Source organism: Dermacentor variabilis, chromosome 6 (assembly GCF_050947875.1).
Source record: "Dermacentor variabilis isolate Ectoservices chromosome 6, ASM5094787v1, whole genome shotgun sequence".
NCBI classification, from domain to species: Eukaryota; Metazoa; Arthropoda; class Arachnida; order Ixodida; family Ixodidae; genus Dermacentor; species Dermacentor variabilis.
In genome coordinates, this window is record NC_134573.1 from 53,226,696 (window position 1) to 53,250,013 (window position 23,318).

Sequence of the window (23,318 nt, forward strand, 5' to 3'; positions counted from 1 at the left end):
GGGAAACTGTTGGAACTCAGAAAGGAAACTTCACGTTGTTTGTTTGTCCTTTAAACTCCTGTATTATGCAGCTTTGGTGCTACCCGCAGGACGAAGCATCATTTTGAATATAAACCAAGTGGAAAATTTTCTTACCACTTTTTTTCCTTCTCGGATACTACTCCGATGCTTCTTATTATTGAGGATACACTCTTTTTCCTAGAATATTGTTGCGTAATCAATCTTGTTGTATGGGTTTGCATTGATCTAACCTTAATTATGTATATCGCTGTTGGTAACGATGACATACCGCACTTGCGTAGTGATAAGGCCATATACGGCCTGATCAACGAAGGCTGCGCCGCCTCCTTCAGTTTTTGCGAAATGCTTTGATGTAGGGAAGAGAAGACGTAGTATTCGGCTGGTTTTAGTCTTCAGTGTGTTTTCCTAAAGGCATGACCTCCACAAGCGCTCCGGCCTGCTACTATACCTTGGATACATTTGTAAGTAACATTTCTGCTTTATACTGATCAAATCGGAAGTATTGGCAACAATTGAGTCGCCGGATTCTTCACAAACTGATTATGCAATGAGCCGATGATAATAACCTGAGATAATGCGCAATAAAAAAGACATTGCGGCATTAAGCGCATTTCGTAAACAAGCTAGAGCAGCTTTTATAGAAACATATCCTGTGCTTTCTTCATTTACAACAAACCAATGTATAAACAGCACAAAGCTCTACGACAAGCCGATATCACGAAAGTGCATACAACGATAGAATTTCACTTTCCGTAAGGAATTTTATCAAAATATTCAGAGCTGATCGTTGTAATCATGCGTGATCACACGTACGAAGAAACCTCTATATACTGAAAGTACGATAATTAACAATGTTATTACACTGTTGCCTTGAAGCCGCATTTGTGTTATCAGATCGCGTAGAAAGCCTAATTCTTTATATGGCTCTCACTTTTAGTGCTCAAAGCAGTCAAAAATTATTTAATCTTGTTTGCACCCATAATATTTTATTTCTTGTGCCTGGCTTTATAATTGAATCCACTGAGCCACGCAGTTGCCCATATATGTTATATCTTTCATACAATAAAGGCATAGGCACGTCAATAGCGCCTTTTCTAGGGATGTGTCATCACTAATCTCAATGCTTTCCTGCTTATAGCCGCAGATGAAGAGCCTTGTTTCCCCTCAGACAATGCAAGGTCCTATACGATCATTTAGCGGTATCTGAGTCTCAATTTCAGAGTACATTGCTTAGAGGCGAAAGCGCGTTTCCTTAGACTCAAAGCGCTAACTAATGACCGAGTGCCTTTTCACGGCTTTAACATTGATTGCACTTGACCCGAAAATACCCGTTTGTTTAGATTTAGGCTCAGGAAATTTCGGTATTTTTGATGCCATCAGAAGGAATTTTTCTAAATTTATTCATTTTAATCAATCCTACTTCCAAACCATAGTTCGCTTTCGAATGAGACCTGTAAAAGCGAGGATTAATGTGCAATACGCATGTAGGTGAGACACATAGCTGCAACTGATTTTAGTCCATTATGCTCTCAATAAAAATGAAATTTGAAAACTCGATCGAACGCAACTGGCAACGCATTCGAAGACACCTTTTATTGTTAAAGCAAAAAAAAAAGCTTAAAATGCAATACAATTATGCGTTGTTACGCATAATTTTCACCACAATCGAGATTCAAAGGTTCAAAGGAATGACATTCTTCGTGAATTAGTCGCTGCGGTGTCAAAAACAAAAAAACGATTGCCTTTGTTTCTTGTAATGTACTTCTTACGAAAGCAACAGTAAGCCCAAAAGAACAACGACATTGTGTACATGAATTCTGAACATGGGTTCTTTATAATCTTCATTCGATCTCAGGCGGGTGTTGTCAAAAACCCTTGCATCATTGAGTTGCTGTAACCAGCTATGAACTTTACCACACAATGACTTCTTGGGGTGCTCAGTGCAATATAAATGGTTTCCTTAACCGTTCTATACTTAGCAAATACGTAGGCATTGTTGTTAGTGCGTCTCAAGTTGTTGTGAACCAGATCACCGGAAAAGTCGACGAGGCGTACGAGCACAGTAAGTTACCGACAGCCGAAGTGAAATTTCATAGAATTGAGCTGAAGTCTCGTCTTGCGAAACACTGCAGGAACTGCCGAGAGATATTCTAAGTGTGTGTCGAAACTGGAGAAAAGACAGCGAGATCATCGACGTTACACAAGCAGATGGACCACGTTAGGTCGAGAGGAAGGCATCCATCATTCGTTCGAATGTTGAGCGAGCTTTGCATACCCCGAGTGGCATCACTTTCAATCGATATATACCATCAGGTGCAATGAACGCCATCTTTTCACGATCCATGTCCTGAACTCCAATCCGCCAATACAGGGGATGAAGGCCCATCGAATAAAAATACTTGGAACCACTGAGATAGTAAATGGCGTCATGTACCCGTGGTGAGGGGTACACTTCTTTTTTTTTACTTGGTTAAGATTCCGGCAGTCGACCGAGAAGCGCCTTCTTTCTAACGAGCATGACAGGAGATGCCCATGGGCACAAAGAAAATTTGGGGATGTCACAGGCAAGCACATTATGAGCTTTCTTTTACATAACTTGGCGCTCAGCCGAACGGACACGATAGAAACGTCGGGGCAAGGGTTTGGCATCGCCTGTGTGAATCCGGTCCTTGACAATTGTTGTTTGGCCCAGCAATCGCCAATTGAGATAGCAAATGTCCTCGTACGACATGAGCAGTCCCCGAAGCGCTTGCAGTTGTTTTGCCGAAGGTCCATGGCGATAATCTTCATTATGTTATCTAACATCGTGTGATCCAAATCACAAATATTAACAAAATCAATCAGGTGATGGAGAAATGTGCACATTATAACGAACCCTTATATATAGCTTTCATTGATTACGAGAAAGCGTTTGATTCAGTCGAAGCGACAACAATCATGGATGCATTACGGAATCAGGGTGTAGACGAGCCGTATGTAAAAATACTGAAAGGTATCTATAGCGGCTCTACAGCCACCGTAGTTCTCCATAACGAAAGCAACAAAATCGCAATAAAGAAAGGCGTGAGGCAGGGAGATATGGTCTCTCCAATGCTATTCACAGCGTGCTTACAAGAGGTATTCAGAGACCTGGATTGCGAAGAATTGGGGATAAGAGTTAAAGGAGAATACCTCAGTAATTTGCCATTCGCTGATGATATTGCCTTGCTTAGTAACTCAGGGGCCAATTGCGATGCATGCTCACTGACTTGGAGAGGCAAAGCAGAAGAATGGGTCTAAAAATTAATCTGCAGAAAACTAAAGTGTTGTTTAACAGTCTCGGAAGAGAACAGCAGTTTACGATAGTAAGCGAGGCACTGGAAGTAATAAGCGAATACATCTGCTTAGGGCAGGTAGTGACCGCGGATCCGGATCATGAGACTGAAATAATTAGACGAATAAGAATGAACTGGGAGTGGGTCTGGCAGGCATTCTCAGATCATGAACAGCAGGTTGCCATTATCGCGTAAGAGAAAAGTGTAGGACAGCTGTGTCTTACCAGTACTCACGTACGGAGAAGAAAGCTGGAAGCTTACGAGAAGGGTTCTACTTAAATTGAGGATGATGCAACGGGTTATGGAAATAAGAATGATAGGTGTAACGTTAAGGCATAAAAAAGAGCAGATTGTGTGAGGGAACAAACGCGAGTTAATGACATCTTAGTTGAAATCAAGAAAAAGAAATTGGCATGGGCAGGACACGTAATGAGGAGGGAACATAACCAATGATCAATCAGGATTACGGACTGGATTCGAACGGAGCGGAAGCGTAACAGAGGGCGGCAGATAGTTAGGTGGGCGGGTGAGATTAAGAAGTTTGCAGGGACAACGTGGCCACAATTAGTACATGACAGGGGTAGGCAGAGAAGTATGGGAGGGGCCTTTCCATTGCAGTGGGCGTAACCAGGCTGACGAGGATGATGATGATTATGATGAGGGTGATCAAATCAATAGCAACAGGAGACGGTGCAGCATGATTAGTTGCTATGAGAGATCAGCGGGAGAATGAGGGAGTAGGAGAGCGACGATCCAGAGGTGAGCGGAGCAGCTGTCAGGATAGCGAAGGGGAGCGGTTTGATTTTGCTGGCCATGATGGCGGAGCGCTGTCGTCGTTATTGTGTACCAGCACTCGGAAACTATCACCTGTACTTCACATCTTTCGATAGCTCGGGCAAGGCTCCGATTTCGAAGCACTGCGACAATGGTGGGAAACGTGTCCGACGCGTCCCCAACAGAACCTGATGAGCCTCTCATTGAAATTGCGCCATTCTGCGGAGTTCTGATAACGCGGATGAAGGGATGTGGTTCTGTATGACTCCGGTGCGGCAGGTCTAGCATCTGAACTGTAGGACGCCAGCGAACGTTTAGCGCTTTATAAGCTTGCGGCGGAGTCAGCCACTTCTTCATTTGAAGTGCAGGACGCCAGCGAACGCTCTGCAATTTGCCAGCTTTTCTCTCTCGGACGCGAGAATTTCGTCGTAAAGGTTCACTGCATGTACCCCATGTTTAACAAGACAAGTTCGGTGACCGCGATTTTGGTCTGTTCATGCGAGAGTACCTATCACGTCTTGCCAAGTCCGATTATAAGCGCTGAATCTATTTTTCTCCGTAAGTGCAAAAGCGAGGTTATTGTCTCTAACCAGTGTTGTAAGCGAGAATGCCACTCCGATGAAGCTGTCCTGTCGCTGCCTCGGCATTTCTCAACCTCTGCACTTCGCCAACTAGTTGGCTGGCAAATCAACAAATTGATTTATATATCGCAACTGTATTGCTCTACAGTAGGTTGCACTTGTACGATATTTTCTCCTTCATTAACTTACGCCGTTCATTAATAAATAATTCGAGATATTAGTCAAGCCGCCAGTACGTCATCTAATGATTGAAGATGTACATGACGCATTTCTCAATTCTTCAGAATATGCAAATAAGAGTACGAAGCAATTGAATGTTCATCCAGGTGATCGAGATAACACTCCCAGGCGTGGCCCGGGCTGCCGACCGTGACATTTTGGCGGACGCAACAACGTACTTTACGATCATGCCTGTGAACATTTTGGCAGGTCGTAATCGTACCCGTGAAACCAATGTTGCTGGTTACCTGCTCACCTTCGATCCCCAAGTAAGTGGCAACAATAAGTTTACTCACGCAACGCGACGGCTGTGAGCACTTGCAAAAACATCATAATTTCACCGCATTTCTATTGTTTCAAGACAGACTATACTCCCACTCCATACAAGCGATCAATTATCCTACTCTAAATGATGTGTGTGTCATTTTAACAAGTAGCGATGCCGAGATCACCAAGCTTTGTGTTTTAGCTGCGCACTTGTCGTTGATGTTTTAGGATCTCCTGATACTGTGTCATTGTCTTCATTATAATACGGAAGAATTTTCCGGGAAGCTTACATTTTGTTCGGGGGAGCCATATACATCTTCTGGTAATCCTCTGTGGCAGGTATGACTAGTCTCAAGAACTGCTCAACACCCGACAGGAGCCTCAGACTTTACCTGCACTAAATTTTAACACAATCTTGATCTCGTTCCACTTGAGTTTTATCTATAGGAGCAAAAGCTTTAAAAATATGTTTCGCTGACATAGCTAGAAATGCATTCCACATTACATCGGAAAATATATGAAATTATATCCAACATACTATTTTTTTTATTTTGAATTCACAAAAATACATATAAAACTGTGCTGCAATATATTATTCACCGCTCTCCGGAACAGTGTTCCTCACAATAGCAACATTTATCTGGAGTGCGTTTCCCGCAATTCTACCCAGTTGAAACCACGCTTATTCTGTTACTCACCATACGACAGAGAGAAGCAGTATACTGTATAGAAAAGAGCACACGAGCGCAGGTAGCTCGTCCGGCGTGTAGTGCGTGATCCACTATGTCTTAGAGTCCAGCAGTCTTAGCTGCACTTATCGGTCAGTCGACCAGTTTGAGCTAGTCCGTCGAGTGGGAGCTAGACAGCGCTGGCTCCTACAGTAGTGCGAACATCGAAACGCGCATTTATTGCACCTATCGTGCACCAATGCGAGCTAGCTGAATAGAAGATGCCGATGGGCATGGACGAATGAAGGAAGTCCGACTCACCGCTATAGGATATTGAGCGAGCGTGTGCATTTTCATAGTGGACACCAATGCCTAACCGTTTGCGTGCTCGGTCATGCGAATGGCGAAGCGATGAAAAAAACGTGTTCGTCCACCCCGATTTCCCGATGCGAAGCCTTTCTCGGTACAGTCGCGCCAAGCGTGTCGACCAGTGTGCCAGACGACCAGGCATGGCTCTGACCCCAAGCTAAAAAACAAAGAGGTTACTTACTTTCTTTGGCACACGAATAACCTAACTGTTGGGTGGCCTTAACAGCGCAGTACTCGAGCCATCTCACGAGCAATTGTGCAAATACGCTGACCGCCGGCACAGTTGCCTACGCAGCGAAGCCACATTACAAGATATTGTTATGGCGGGAAAAGACAAACAGGTCGTCGGCGGTGAAGACGACGAAGTGGCAACAGCCTCTCGGGATTCTCGGCTGCTATTTACAACTGCTTTGTAAATACACCGTGTAAATAGTTTTACACGCTTGACATATTAGTGGACGTGCGGGGTACGAGTTTTCACCACGGAGCTCCGCAGCGGACGTCGTACTCAGCCTGGGGCCATGCTTCCAGTGGAAGGCACCGCATCTGAAGTCCAATGCCGACTACGCATACTTAGTACATTGCTCTACCTCAGCCGCAAGACCCCGGAAATTGACCGGCCTCAATGGTCTTGACGCAGAAGGATGGCTGAAAATGTATGAGCGCGTATGCAAAGTAAGAAAGTGGGACCCGACCACAATGCTGGCCAATGTCGTGTTCTACCTCGAGGGAACACCGCGAACGTGGTTCTACACAAATGAGGAAGAGCTAACCAGATGGGACTTGTTCAAACAAAAACTGTCCGACGTTTTTGGCAATCCGACCGGACCCAGAGAAATAGCCATCAAGCAACTCAGCACGCGTGCCCAAACTGATACCGAGTCGTATGTCACCTAGATTCAGGACGTTCTAGCCCTCTGTCATAATATCGACACGTCCATGCCAGAGGCGGACAAGGTTGGATACATTATCAAAGCCTTCGCGGACAGCACATTCAACCTTCTGGTGATGAGAAACTTATCGATTGTCGACGCCTTATGAAAGAATGCTGCCGTTGCGAACAGGCGAAGAGTCAGCGTGTATACCATCAGTTTATACTGCTTACAAATTCTACAGCGACGTCTTCCCGTGCCTAACCCACCGACCAATCTAGCTTGCCGCCACTGAGTGAAAATGTGACCCGAAATATACGCCGCGAACTCGAGGCAGCGTTTCCTGTCTCGCCTCAACAGACGTCGCGGAACAACACTGCTTAGACGATATCGCTAATCCACTCCGTGGTTCGCAAGGAAATCGCTAATATGGTTCTTCCCAGCGCCTGCTTCTTGAGTCGCCCTGACACCCGCCCTGCTCCTATGCCTCGGTCCTATCGCAGTCCGAGGCATAGGACACTACCTACACTACCAGGGACTCTCGGACTGGCGTACACCTGACGACAGACCGATCTGCTTCTGCTGCGGTCGAATCGATCACGTTTCCTATCACTGCCGGAGCCGTCCACCATCCCCTCCTCAAAACACCTTCTGGAATTCAAGTTCGCGCCGAAGTCCTTCACCCCGTCGCTTCTACGACGCTTCCAATGCCACTAGCTCGACTCCCCGCTATGCTCGCTCGCCCTCGCCCCAACGTCGCTAGCGCCGTCCACCGCAGCTTCACCGCTCACCGTCGCCGACCTACCCAGGACCGTCCCAGCAGGAAGACTAGGCAATGCGGCATCTTGAGGTCCTGCTGCAATGTCGGATTCGCCGCAAAATCCTCATTTGACGCTGTTACCGAGACATAACATTCTTGATGTCCAAGTTGATGGCACACCCGTCAAAGCCCTCATAGATACCGCAGCACACATATCGATTACGACCAGCCGCCTATGCCGCCATTTCAAGAATATTGTTACGCATGGCTTTACCCGATTCGTACGGATCGCCGGCGGTAGCATGGTGACGGTGGTCGGAATATGTACTGCACGTGTGAGCATTTCAGGCCGCCATAGTGTAGTCCTTTTTACTGTGCTTGACCAATGCCCCCATTACCTCATCCTAGGCCTACACTTCCTCTCCGCCCACTCAGCGCTCATCAATTCTAGCTCAAGTGCTGTGCGTCTTGACCTCTCTCTACTGGACGTCCCTCCAACAACACATGAAATTCGGCTGTGAATGACTGATTTTGCTCACATTCTACCATAGGTATTGACATACATTGAAATGTCGCCTTCGACGCCAGTTCGCGATGGTGAGAACATCTCCGCTCCCATAACCGCCATCGTTCGGACCCACAGCATTACTGTCCCACATACAATACTAAGGGTCACAGAAAATCGCACGTACCTCCCTGTTGTGAATTTCGGGCTCGCTAAGCAAATTCTGCCTCAACATATCACCCTGGTTAAAATCACTGCTTTAGAAGTTAGTTGCGTTGATACTTTTGCTATGGACACTTCCTGTGAGCCTTTGTGGTCTGCCAAATCTACTGACAACGACATTGCGAAAATGATCGCCCCGAATCTCATACCGGCGGAGGCTGAACAGCTCTGCAGTCTATTGCTTTCCTACAAGGATATATTAGACCTCACCAACCGAACCGTAGGCCAGACGTCACTTCTCAAACATCGTCTACATACAGGCGATAATCCACCCATTCATCGGCGACCCTACCGGGTTTTAGCTTTGGAGCGTCAACTCAGAAACGAAGCGGTCCGTGTTTTTTCTTGACCAAAACGACCGGGGATGACTGCGGAGTGTACAAAGGCTGAATGATATCATCTAGCATCTCGTTGACTAGGGCTTGAATTGCCTCACGTTCTTTCTGCGAGACACGATAAGGCTGTTTGAGGGGGCGTTCGTCGGCGCATGTCGTTATTCGGTGCTTCGTGATTGGCGTTTGGCCCACCTTAGTAGACCGAGTCAAGCACGCACGGAATTCGCTCAAGAATTCCTGCAGTGCGCTCTTTTGGTCGTCCGTAAGCTCGTAGGTTACATCGATGTCTCTGATCGAACCGTCGTCTGTGTTCACTTCAGCAGCAAAGCACTCGACAATGTTCGTTGATAGTTTGGCGTAGGCGACGGCAGTGCCACGAGAAACGTGCCGATGCTCAAAGGTAAACTTCGTAACAAGGACCGTTGTCTGGCTATCACGAAGTTCCATAAAGCTTCGAGCTACAGAAATACCTTGTTTCAGCAACATAGAAATGTTGCCTTCTATAAAGGCTTCATCGTCTTGTAGGTCGTCGAACTTTACGGGAACCATAACACTCGCACGCGGCGGTATCATGATGCGGTCGTCCGAAACGCGAAGTGCGGATCTGTGTCCTATGGCGTCAGTCTGTGTTGCTGCCCTTTGCGTCGAGAAAGTGATGGAGCGCTCGCGGTGGTCAATAATGGCGCCATATTCCCGGAGAAAGTCCATCCCAAGAATTAAATCGCGGGAACAATCGCGTAGAACCAGACAAGTGGTGAGATGAGCAGCACCACGAATTTATACTCTCGCCGTGCACAAGCCAAGCGGTGTGAGGACGTGGCCACCTGCCGTACGAACTGGTGCCCCGTTCCAAGGCAACGTAACTTTTTCAGAACGCTCGCCAGTTTGCCACAAAGAATAGAGTAATCGGCGCCAGTATGTACAAGAGGACTCATTTTTCCCCCGTCGATCAATACAGGTATGTCCAGTGAAATCTTGTTCCCGGGAACTGGTTCTGGCATCGTCGTGTTCTTGTTGTTCAGCAGTCGGCGTGATACGAAGTCTTTAGCGCGTCTAGTATCAGCGGCTCCGCCTCGGAAGGTCGCTGACATCAGTTCTCCCGGCGTCGACTTAGTTATTTCCCTTGCGTCGTCCTCGAGGTGGTATTACGAGCAGGGAAATATCGCCGCGGTGAGAGTGAGCGTGACTGCCGCTGCGATGTGCCAGGCCTGCGCTGCTGTTCGATGAATTCTGCGATATCGGGAGGCCTCTGGCGAAACCTAGGTCGAGGCGAATCGATAGAAAAACCCTGCAGGCCGAGTCATCAATACGGGCACTCCCGATACACATGACGAGCTTGAGCGCAGTGGCAGCATAGCGGTCGTCGGTCAGGTGCTCGCCAAACCTCTGATTTCCTCGCGGATGTTCGGCGGTCGTCGAAGTATGGTAGCGGAGTTGTCGGAGCGGCTTGTGCCGATTGAAACGCGACAGGTGATGGAACATAAGTACGTGCGAAAGCTTGGGCGGGGTTCAGTAATGTTTCTGCGTAAGTCTTGCGCCGGGATTAGCTTGGCAGAGGTGGTGCTTCACTGCTGGAAAAAGATGCCTGCAGTGCTTGCTGTACCTCGTTGCGTACGACGCTGGCGAGGAAGCGGACCACTCAGCGAATCAGCTCGCAAAGCAAGGTGACGTCGCACCCGAAGCCTACCAGCGTATCCGGAGTGCAGGCGGAATTTACTTGTCGGTTGTACATGTTCGACCGTTGCGGAAGCGTCTTCTCCCTTGCGCTGGCTTCGGCGAGGAACTCCGCGACAGTATTGGGCGTATTCCGAACAAGACCGCCAAAGAGCTGTTCCTTTACGCCTCTCATCAGATGACGCAGCTTATTCTCTTCCAACATGCTCGGATCGGCACGCTGAAAGAGATGCGTCTGGTCCTCCACGTACATCGTGACGCTCTCGCTGGGCTTTTGGACGCGTGACTGAAGGGCTCGCTCCGCTTTTTCCCGGTGATCAGGGCTGGAGTAAGTATCCAGTAGCTTGCGCTGGAATTCAGGCCAGGATGACAGGACACGTTCGCGGTTCATAAACCATGTACGAGCACCATCCTGGAGGCTGAAGTAGACGTTCCTGAGTTTGGCGTTGCTGTCCCACTCGGTAAACGCAGCCACGCGCTCGAACTCCGCCAGCCAGTCTTCCACGTCTTCAAATGTGTCGCCATGAAAGCCGTCGGCACTTGGGCGTTCAGCCGCGTTAGGTAAGACGGTGTCACCCTTCCGTAGAAGTCGCAGTGGTCGTAGTCATCACTTCTTGCTGGAGGTTTGCAAATCCTGGGACGAGGCCTCGGATTCGCCGGCTTGGACGGTGAACTGGAGTCAACTCCAATTGTGCGAGGTTCCTGCTGTCCAATGGGGTCTCCTGCATAAGTTGTGTGTACCCAGCACCTATACCAAATTGTCGCGTATACCCTGCTGAAATATACACGCTGAATGGGGATCCATGCGTTTGTACTTTGAGAAACGTAACCATTGACGCGCGATGCCCAGACGAACCTCGTTCTCTTCTCCCCTTGCTGTGCCACACCTCGTGACAGTATATATATATATATATATATATATATATATATATATATATATATATATATATATATATATATATATATATATATATATATATATATATATAATGTGGGAGCGGCACAGTCGCTCGGTGTACGCCAGCGAACCGCAGTCTTGGCCGGCCGCGCCCAAGAGCGCCCAGCTGAACCTCGAACCAGCGCTCGCATCCACGAGTCACATTGTCTTCCATTTCTTCGACTTCTGACGCTGATGCCCGAGTTCGGATACTGCCCTTCCCTCTGTGGAGGCGATGATGGAACTGGCCCGATGCGGCTTCCAGCCACCGCTGGTGGGCAAACAATGCAGACTGTTGCCCCCAACAAGGATAGACAGACCAGGTAACCTCTGAGTCACAAAAGCCTTCCAGGAACCCGAAGGCCCTAAACCTGACTGGCCTCCAGGACGTACGCTTCGCGAAAATGTGGCCGACCAGATAGTGTAGCCTGCAAGTTGTCGCGGTCTTCCAGGATCCAGAAGGCCCTAAACCATTCCCGAAGGCATACCTGGTCCAGTCTTCCTCCATGACCTTTTTCAAGGAGGAAGCGTGCACGCAGCATGTTTGCCGGAAGTAGATACCACGCGCTCACTGTCATTGCACCGTACAGAGTCCACACTGCACCACACTACGCAGTTAGCAGGAGGGGAAGATCGCAGATGATGATGATGATCGTTGGTCGAACGGCGCCTCTTCCAGTGGCGTTGGCAAGTGACCTCATATGCCCGTGAGGTTCGCGTTGCAGCCATCGTAGAACTCCTTCGGAATCGTCATCATCGTCGACTTCGCTACTGCTGGCGCCGGCCGGTGCCGAGGAACTGCCTCCAGATTCCGAGACTTCGCCCTTGTCGTGCTCGGACGAGGACGATACGCCGCTCTGCTTTACCACCTTCGCTACCAGAGGAGCGGTTATTCGGAGCCGTTTTCTTCGACAACTCACATTTGCGTGTCTACGCGGTGCCCTTGTAGTCAACGGTCTAGTCGTTGTCAGTCTGCGACGCCTCCAACTCTCTCGACGTGTGCACATCGCCCGGTTTGGAGCCACGCGTGATGCCCGTGCTTCGCAACTTATCGCTTTTATGGAGTACTGCATCGCGTTGGTGCAGTAACCGCGCAGGCAGGTCCCTTCTCCAACGTTGACGGCGGGAGCTTCAGTAGCGTGTAGGAGACTGCTCCGTCCCCGTGTCACATACCCTACCCGATGACAGTCACAGGGGAGCCGGCGTAAACGCTCCTGGGCGAACGCCAGAACAGCCAGCTCGCGCCACCGAGATGGTCACGCACCAGGCCAGGCAGGCGTCGCTACTGGCCGTGGTACGGGCGCCGCCCGCCATGCCACCGGTCATGGTGGCATAACAAGTGTATGCGTGCATCTGTATTCTATCTCTCTCTCTCTCTCTCTCTCTCTCTCTCTCTCTCTCTCTCTATATATATATATATATATATATATATATATATATATATATATATATATATATAGAGAGAGAGAGAGAGAGAGAGAATACAGATGCACGCATACACTGTGTTCCAGTGTGAGCCGCGGAATGCCTACGCATTAAAATAATCAACACTTTGCAGGAGGGACGAACGATAAGTAAAATATTTGTAGGATGGAGCCAACAAGAGGTTTTAGCGACAGCATTCTCAAGACAAGAGAGATCCTTTATCTCCATACGTCGCTTCTCGAACGACACAACTCGATCACGCGTAGGACGATGAGGCTCGACCAAGAAGAGCTACTGCGCAACTTCCACACGGACCACTGGCGGTACGACCTATTCGGGTCGGAAGAACCAGGTGACGTAGGTGTAAAGAGCGAGAACCTCGGTAACGGAATAAACGCAAAGATCACCGACAAGGGGACACTATCGCCGTAAGCCAATCTTTTCAACAGTCACGCCAAGGTATTTATCTGACGCGCGCACAGTCACATTGTTTTCTGAATTACGGCCGCGAAACTTCAAATGAGGTCTATGAGATGACATGAAGAGGAAAATAATACAGGAGGAGTACGCAATCAATGAAGGCAAATTACCATGCGACACTGGCACTAAATTCTTAATCAAGCCCAGATGTCAATTCCCTGTAAGACAATGTTTCATGTAAATTTTTCAAATCTCTCCAACAGCTGCGTATAGCCGCGTCTATTTCACTGAAACGGTTCCTTGTATTTAACGATGTGGTTATGTGAAGCGTAAAAAATATAGATGTAACGAAGCCACGCTATACATTTTTTAAAATTTTGTCTGTAACACCTTTTTCCTTAGGTAAGTGAAAAACAGTTGCATATATTTTTCACCTATAGCGGCAAGCTAAATGTAAGGGTAGTAAGAGTGTACACCTGACATTCTTTTCTCTTCGCGAATATGGTCGTAGCCCGCTCTGGTGGTTTCTTCGCCTTGCATACCTGATCTTCCTCCTGGCCTTATAGCTTTCATAATTGCTCAAGGGGATACTAATTATCACGGTGAACATTAATTTGGATTTTAAGCAGAGGTGCAGTTTCGCGTCTGAAGCGTTGTGAAAATTCTGTATTGACGCGTGTACTTGTTTATCTTTATGGGGCGACTACGTTTGACCGCCTAACAAATGTTATCGCACAGTGAAGGACGCGCCTGCATGTATCGAAAGTTTGTAGAATGTTATCGATGGTTCCATCCGACGTCTATCACTGAACGTTGTGTAATCTGATTGCATGTATGAGCGACGCGAATAGTGTAGAACTTTGTGGAAGAGACGCGGGTGCCAGTGATCACTCTGGAACATTCGATTGATGCACAAAAGCCGACGTGCTTGACCCGCTAATCAGATTTCCGACAATCGCCCACTGTTTTCGCCGATTTCGTGGAGGATTGAGCGCAGCCTGTTTTTCTGGGGAGAGGTTCTCCCAATAAAGTTAGTTTCGCCATTCACACTTTCATTGTTGTGTCCTCAACCGTCACTACCACCTGACAGTATCAAGTGTCACTTCTATGTACAGGGGAGCCAACTTAAACCAATACGCAGCGTGTGTTGCTAATATTGGATGTCACTGCTTTGGAGGGACCTTTAGAAGTCTTCGCTCTATGACGATCATCATTTCATTTATATATTTTCTGAAATAGCCCAACAGCAACTTTACGCCTACTTAATGGTGCACTTGTGTTACGCAAATAACACTTACTTTGAGCACTTAAATTGGGCTGGAGAATGTAATGACGTGCGGTTCGCGCCACCACGTCTTTGTTCTTTATTTTTACTCTATGTCCATGCTCGTCCTGCAGGTATGGGCACTGCTTCTCTTTTTCCTGGTTTTTCTGAGCATCGTTCTCACCTTCCTGGACTTCATTTCACGCAAGTTACGACGGCAAAGTGCTTCGGTTCTCGGGATGTGGAACCATCATTTCTGGATGCTCTTCGAGAATATGTTTTGCGAAGGTGCGTTCACTCGATAAATGATCAGCGTCTTTATTTTATCTCAAAGTCCCTGTTGCTACGAAGAGGTTAAAAAGGCGGGACGAAATTATTTGTAAAAGCAAGATAACTTCGCTAAATTATACTTATGTTCAAAAATGAATATGCACGGGCAATACAGAACTCTAAGGCCATATTTTGGAAGGAACACCCTTATTTTTGCACGGAAAGTAGGAGCGATTATGGTGATGGGCGCAGGCAGGCAATTATTCGGAGAAGAATTTGCAGGTTGCAATGTGATACGGACATACAGGATTGCTGAGATAGCGTCTAGACTGACGTCATTGTCAGTTCTCTTTTTGTATAGTTAATCTCATAAAGGGAGGCTTTTCCTTAGTCTTGATATGTTGTAGTTTTCCTTTATTTCACGATGGCGGATTACACATTTCCACTCATTCAGCCAAATTACTCAAAGAGGCGTACAATATTTGCGCGAGAAATTGTAATGCATATATGACCGATACCAAAGATTTTACAAATTCAATTCTAAAAATTATGCGCATCCCACACACAGTGCGAATCGATGTAAGCGAAGCTTTCCGTGCTGGATACTTTGACTGCCGATAATTAGTGGTCGTGTTGACGGCTAAAGCTTAATTTCTTCAATGTTAGGCCAACACGACATTGGTGAGTTGATGTTAAACCGTACCTTGCGCGTACCACTGCTGTTTGTCTGCGTAGTACACAGAACACACAGGCAGAGGTGTTTGCTCGAGGCGTTGTTGCGTGACATATTTTCCAACCTTTGAGAGGGTTGAACATGGTCATTGCCTCGCATGACACATCGCATTGTGGAAGAAGTATTCAACTTGAATTGGATTATGGGGCTGTACGTGCGAAAACCACACTCAGATTATGAGGCACGCCTTAGTGCCAGACTCCGGATTAATTTTGACACCTCGATGTCCTTTAGCGTGTCCCAAAATCTAATTGCACGTGCGTTTTCTATTTCACCGCCGTCGAAATGCGGCTGCCGCGATTGGGATCAAATCCGCGACCTCTAGCAATGCCATAGCCCCAGAGCTAACGCGGCGGGCGCAGAAGTGTTGATTTGACGATCGACCGCTTCCGTAGTGTCTGCTGGACCCTGCGGTGCACTTTAATTAATGAGGCTCTGCTTCTGCACGCCCTGAAGAAGTTGCGCGTTTGACATATTTACTTGGCATTTATATTTAAGAAATAGTAGCAACGTATTGTACTGCACCTTGAACATAAGCATATCCTGTGTCCCCGCACTCACTGTCGTATAGCAGTGGGCTTTCGTTGTCTTTTCGCCTCACCTCCCCCTCTTTCTCGTATAGGAACTACCTATTCTCCTCCGTCTCCATCTCCTCTTCTCCTCCTTACAGTTTTATCTGTGTCCGCTCTGGCCTCGCACGTTGGTAAATAGGGAAGCGCCGCAGTTTCTGCAATGCTTCTGAGGGGAGTCATGGATAAATACGAGAGTACAGCTTTCAAGCGGATAATGTGGCGACGGCCAGGAAGCCCCATAGAGTATCGTGCACATTCAATGCGGTGAGGTGAAAACGAGTTTCTGCGGTCGCCTTTCCTCTCTTACTCGTGCCTAGCATCTATATACACGCTCAGAACCCCCCAACCCCTGTCCCAGTGTGCGCGACAGCAGCAGCAGCAGTAGGAAATTTGAAGGAAGAGGCAAATAAAGCGTCCCTTTAATAAGCACATAAGGGGATATAGTCAAATTTATGAGTCAGAGCCAGTGAGTTTTGTATGCACAGCAAGGGATTTTGCCAGCTACTAATTTGGGCAGTAAGAGATTCGAGATATCCGTCTTCAACTTGCGCGAGTGCATAGTACAACTTTTAACATATATATATATATATATATATATATATATATATATATATATATATATATATGTGTGTGTGTGTGTGTGTGTGTGTGTGTGTGTGTGGAAATGCAGTCAGTGCTTAAGGTGCCCCTTCCTTGTTTGTTTAAATGACTCATTGGCCCCGAGGAGCACTCTCATACAGTACACACGGGGTTGGCCAATTTTCTATTGGTGCAATGAGGTTACTGTGGCACGACATCCAATAATATTACATCACATAGGGCCAACATTAGGCCTGCTTCAGGCACTACTTGGGGACGTGCACAGCGGTCGTTTTGGCCCGCACACGATGACAACCTGCGCAGCTAAGGGAGGATTCTAATCTCTTGTGTTCATCCCTTCCAGCGTCGGCAAGAATGCCAGAAAGCACGTTTCTGCGGATCGTCAGCGTCGTGTGGTGGCTCGCCATCGTTGTGCTGATGAACGCGTTCGCTGGCCAGATGCGTGCCTGCCTTATGGTCAAGTCCGAGCCAGACAGGGTCAACACTCTGAAAGACATCGCCTCGAGACCTAGTCTCAAAGTCTATGCTCTTAAGAACACCGTGGCTACGCGCTACCTGCAAGTAAATTACATTTCTGTTCACTGCAGCCTCCTCACGAACAAGGGTTCTGTTGAATTACAGCGGAACGTAAGAAATTTGAGATATATTTCACGTGAAAAAGTAAGAAATTAAAACTCCCACTTCAGTGGGCCACGCATATTGAAAAGGACTGATTTAATTGCTCCTATGGTTCCCATTTATGCACCTTTACAAAAAACAATACCCCTATTATGCTATTTATCACCATATTTAGAGAACTTGCTTAATTTGATCAATCATACCGATTACAAGTGTAGCCAGACTGACATCTATAGTTTACGGGACCTTATGTTATCTCGCACTGTAATAAATACGAAGTTGGAGCCGAAATCCTTTCTTCACCGAAAGTAAACAGCGGCAGAAATTGGTATTGTGTGATTATTATCAATAGGTTATCATGACAAGTTATTTTTTCACTAAGTGCGCTGCTCAATATCATTACCGCGCGCTTCGAAATTGTGCCACAAAAATACAGCCTAAGCAGCTGTACATAATAACATAACAGACATAATGTCGGTAAAGAATACCAAATCATTACGATATGACGCTTTCCCAGTACCACTGCGAAAGTGCTTTATGTGCATTTGTGGTCCGATATGCCAAATAACTATTTACATATATTTATGCACTGCGCAATTAAGTTGTATGCAAATGTTTCTAAACTAGTGTCAATTTATAAAACAAGGAAGCGTACTGAATCTACAAAATTATCTTCCTATTTCGTTATGTTCTCCGTTAGCAAAAGTTCCAGAGAAAGCGTTCTACTGTCACTTCGACGAATTTAATTAAACATAAATTATACAGCACAGAGCAATACAGTTACATGAAGAGAATTTCAACTGAGCTCGCTTTGGTTAACCTTACGGAAAAGAAAATATCACATGGGGAAGAAGCTTCTGGCAATGGGCCTTTCCGTAAATTCGAATGAACTGTTCGATTTGCTAAATCATGACGTCCTGTAATGAAAACTTCCGTGTTATGCTATTTGGGGAACTCTACTGTTGTTAACAAAATTTTAACTAATTGACCGGAATATGTGTTCGTCTTGTGGAAGTAAATCGACGCGACCACTAACAAACGGCGGAGTAACACAGGGCTCTATCCTGCGTTGGTTTGGATTTCTAAGATAGATTTGCGACCTTCATTTTCTCTAAGCTGAGGAGCGTATTCATTACGTGGACAACAACTATGTAGGAGCAGAAAACAGTGATCTGAGGACGTTATCGAAGTGAATTAAAGCTAATCAGCGTCTAGTCAGCAAAACCAAGACACAATACATACGGTTTGCAACAAAACACGCGCGCTTGCTCAATACTAACTGTTGTATAGCAATATTTTAGTATATAACAAATGTAGTATATATATATATATATATATATATATATATATATATATATATATATATATATATATATATATATATATATATATATATATATATATATATATATATATTGTAACGCACAGTTTGAGTGACGGTACTTTAATCACTTCACCCTGGGCGAACTTGTGCCCGACAAGCAGCTAAACGAGAGCCTCACTAGAACGTCCACAGCCGTTTTCCGCAAGACACCCGCTCCTCTTCTTCTTTTCTCGTGTCCCGCGCTGATGGCACGTTGCTCCGATTGCGCGTGCCTTGCGGGCCCGTGTTGCCCGCTTCACTGCCGCTATCTTTCGCAGGTAGCAGTAAGAAGCTGAACGGACGCAGGAGGCGGCTGGCGCGTAATTTGAAATCGCCTTGCGTCATTGTCCCCCTTCCAAGAGTGCATCGTCCCGATGCGCATACAGAAGGCGGTATTTTGTAGACTGTCAGGAATTCTCAATGTTTGTAGGCGGAAGTAGTGATTGCCTGTCGTAGTACGGTTTCATTCGGACGACATGAACGATTTCTGTTCGATGCCGCCGTCGTGATGAGGTTACTTGACCTTCTGGAGCAACTTCGTTGTTCAATAGACTGATTCGGCGAATTATCCTATACGGGCCAAAATAACGACGAAGAAGCTTCTCTGATAGGCCGCGCATCCGTACGGGAGTCCACACCCATACTTTGTCTCCAGGTGCATACTGGACGTCTCTTCGTCGCAAGTTGTATCGGTCCGCGTCGGTTTGTTGCTGCTGCTGAATGCGGTGTCGCGCCAGCTGCCGTGCTTCTTCAGCTCTTTGTGTGAAGTCGCTGACGTCATTGTCATTTTCGAAGGTCTCATCTACTGGTAGCATTGCATCTAGGGTTGTGGTGACGGTCCGGCCAAACACGAGTTGGAAAGGTGTCATTTGAGTCGTCTCTTGCACAGCGGTATTGTACGCAAACGTGACGTACGGTAGTATCCTGTCCCATGTCCGGTGCTCCATGTCCACGTATATTGACAACATATCAGTCAGCGTTCTGTTCAGTCGTTCAGTCAGTCCATTTGTCTGCGGATGATATGGGGTGGTTTTTCGGTGACTGGTGTGCGTCAATTTCATGATGGACTGTGTCAAATGGGCAGTAAAAATGGTTCCTCGGTCCGTGATGAGAACTTTAGGAGCGCCATGCCGTAGTACTATGTTAGTGACGAAAAATTCTGCTACTTCACTGGCCGTTCCTTTGGCAAGAGACCCTGTCTCGGCATATCGAGTTAGGTAGTCAGTTGCAACTACGATCCAACGATTTCCCGATGACGATGTGGGAAAGGGGCCAAGTAAGTCCATTCCCACTTGTGCGAATGGAGTTTCCGGTGGCTGTATCGGTTGTAGGAGGCCTGCTGTCCTGAATGGTGGTATTTTACGTCTTTGGCAGTCCCGGCAGGTTCTCACGTAGTTTTGCACAGAGTTCAATAACTTTGGCCAGTAATACTTCATGCGGATGCGTGCGAATGTTCTGCTCACTCCTAAATGCCCTGCTGATGGGTCGTCGTGGCATGCTTCCAATATCTCGAGTCGTAACTTTGAAGGTACGACGAGCAGAAAAGTCTCTGCACTATGTTCAAAATTTCTTTTGTATAGGACATTGTTTCTCAGGACGAACGACGACAAGCTGCGGACAAAAGCTCGTGGTATGTCAACAGGGGGTCCTTCTAGATAATCAATGAGCAGGCGTAAATCCCCGTCGGATCGCTGATGCTGAGCCATTTGCGATGTTGTCACAGCTCCTAGGAACGGGCAATCCTGTTCATTTTCCCTAAGCGTAGATTCCGTGTATTCAATCGGTGCACGTGACAAGCAATCAGCATCACAGTGCTTGCGACCGGACTTGTATACGACAGTTATATCGTATTCCTGCAGCCGTAGACTCCATCTTGCTAGCCGTCCAGATGGGTCTTTGAGATTCGCCAGCCAGCACAATGAATGGTGGTCGCTGATAGCTCGGAAGGGTCGGCCATATAAGTATGGTCTAAACTTGCTGATGGCCCATATCACCGCGAGGCATTCTTTTGCTGTCGCTGAGTAGTTCACTTCAGCCTTCGAAAGTGTTCGACTAGCATACGCAATGACTCGTTCCTCTCCCTTTTGGCACTGAATGAGGACGGCACCGAGTCCTAAATTGCTTGCGTCTGTGTGAATATCAGTTTCGGCTTCCTCGTCGAAATGAGCAAGAACTGGGTGGTTCTGAAGACGCTTTCGGAGCTCATTGAAAGCATTCTCTTGCTCATTCAACCAGACGAAAGGCGCGTCTTCCTTTGTTAGCCGCGTTAGTGGTTCGGCGATCCTTGAAAAATTTTTGAGGAAGCGTCTGTAGTAGGCGCAAAGTCCTAAGAATCGCCTAACAGCCTTTTTATCAGTTGGTTTGGGAAATTTCTCCACGGCCGCAGTCTTCTCAGGGTCCGGGCGAATGCCTTCTGAACTGACGACATGGCCGAGGAAAAGAAGCTCGCGAAAGCCGAAATGACATTTCTGCGGTTTTATCGTCAGACCTGCTGATCTAATAGCTTTCATCACAGCCCGCAGTCGTTCTACATGCTGCTCGAAGGTGATAGAAAAAACCACGACATCATCAAGATAAACGAGACAGGTTTGCCATTTCAGACCGGTGAGCACAGTGTCCATCATCCGCTGAAACGTGGCAGGTGCGGAACAAAGGCTGAATGGAAGAACTTTGAACTCATATAGTCCGTCTGGCGTCACAAATGCCGTCTTTTCACGATCTCGTTTGTCCACTTCTATCTGCCAGTAGCCGCTTTTGAGGTCCAGGGAGGAAAAGAATTTGGCATCTCGTAGTCTATCTAGAGTGTCGTCGATTCTTGGAAGTGGGTACACATCCCGCTTTGTGACGGCGTTCAGCTTCCGATAATCAATGCAGAAGCGCATAGTCTGGTCCTTTTTCTTTACAAGTACCACAGGCGACGCCCACGGACTTGCCGACGGCTGAATTACATCGTCTTCCAGCATTTCCTTAACTTGACTTCCTATAGCTTCTCTCTCTTTTGGTGACACTCGGTAGGGATGCTGGCAAATAGGCCTCACTGATTCGTCGACAATTATCCGATGTTTGGCAATAGATGTCCGCCGGACTTTGGATGACATTGAAAAACATTCGGCGAACTCTCTTACGAGTGCTTCTATTTGCTCCTTCTGTCTGGGCGATAGACCTGGTTCGATGTCGATGGCTGCAAGGACAGAATCCGTATCTTGGAATTTCGATGTTGAAATCTCTGGGATGCTCAGGTCTGTAACTTGGACGAAGTTATTAAGGCTGGCAATAACGGTTCCCTTCGCGACATGTTGCACCTCATTTCCAAAATTAGTGAGGAAAACGTTGGCACATCCACCACGCAGCTGAACAAGCCCTCTTGCCACGCAGATCGCTTTTTCGAGTAGGAGTCTGGTGTTGCTGTCTGCAATTCCTTCGCAGTCACTGAACGCGTCGCTTCTAACTGCGACGGCTACGCTGGATCTAGGAGGAAGCATCACGTCGTCATCGGCAATGTAAAGGGCGTCGAATTTTTCTTCAGTGTTGAATGCTGCGATAGCGTGCTTTGTTGAAAAGGAAACACATGATTCCGGCAGGTTGATTACAGCGCCATTATCCTGCAAGAAGTCCATGCCAATAATCAAGTCTCTTGAGCACTCGGGAAGGACGATAAAGCTAGCGACGTACGTGAAGCCTCGTATTCCTATTCTAGCCGTGCACTTGCCCGTGGGGTCGATGAGGTGTCCTCCTGCGGTGCGAACTTGTGGTCCTTTCTATGCTGTCAGCACTTTCTTCAGCTTCCTGGCAAGCTCATTACTTATTACCGAGTAATCTGCACCTGTATCCACTAACGCGTTCACTTCGTAACCGTCAACAAACACGCGTAAATCGGAACCAACGTCGCTCTGATGGCACTGGTTTCTGAGTCCCTCGTCGTCGCTCGGAGTCATCGATGGAGGTTCTTGTCTTTTCGCGTTGGCAGCGACCTTACCTCCTGAGGTCGCTGACTCTAGTTTTCCCGACGCGGGCTCTGTGAACGGCGTCTTGGGGAGCTTGAAGACGGGCGAGGGCTCGGTGACCGATGCCTCAACGGCACTGTTGATCGAGGTTGGTGTTGCTGGTAGATGTATGGGGAGCTCTGACGAGTGGACAGATACTCTTCGATTTCAAATGGACGCTCACCATTTCGGGGGCAAGGGGCGTTCACCGGAAAGCCACGAAGCCCTGCCTGGCGATAGTGGCACATTCTGTACAGGTGGCCAGCCTCCCCACAGTGGTAGCAGAGGGGTATTCGGTCAGGAGTGCGCCATACATCAGCCTTCCTGAATCTTCTCTCGGGTGGCGGCAGCGTAGCTCGAGGCATCGAGCTATTGATTGAGGAAGTGGCGGCGACGTCAGCACGTCCGGGAGTTTGCCGCAGCACATCGGCATATGAGACGCTCGGTTGGCGCAGTAGTGGCGCTTGGGGCTCAGCACGTCCGGGAGTTTGCCTCAGCACATAGGCATATGAGAGGCTCGGTTGGCGCAGTAGTGGCACTTGGGGCTGCGCA

General features: G+C 47.5%; 1 protein-coding gene across 1 annotated transcript; it reads left to right on the forward strand.

Moving 5' to 3' along the window:
* Positions 1 to 5,022: 5,022 nt before the first annotated feature.
* LOC142586133 (uncharacterized) lies at positions 5,023 to 22,287 on the forward strand. The gene is made up of 4 exons (XM_075697386.1): positions 5,023 to 5,178; positions 14,762 to 14,915; positions 17,146 to 17,363; positions 22,210 to 22,287. The coding sequence occupies exons 1-4, from the start codon at positions 5,098 to 5,100 to the stop codon at positions 22,285 to 22,287; spliced, it is 531 nt and encodes a 176-aa protein (XP_075553501.1). The 5' UTR covers positions 5,023 to 5,097.
* The last annotated feature ends 1,031 nt before the right edge of the window (positions 22,288 to 23,318 follow it).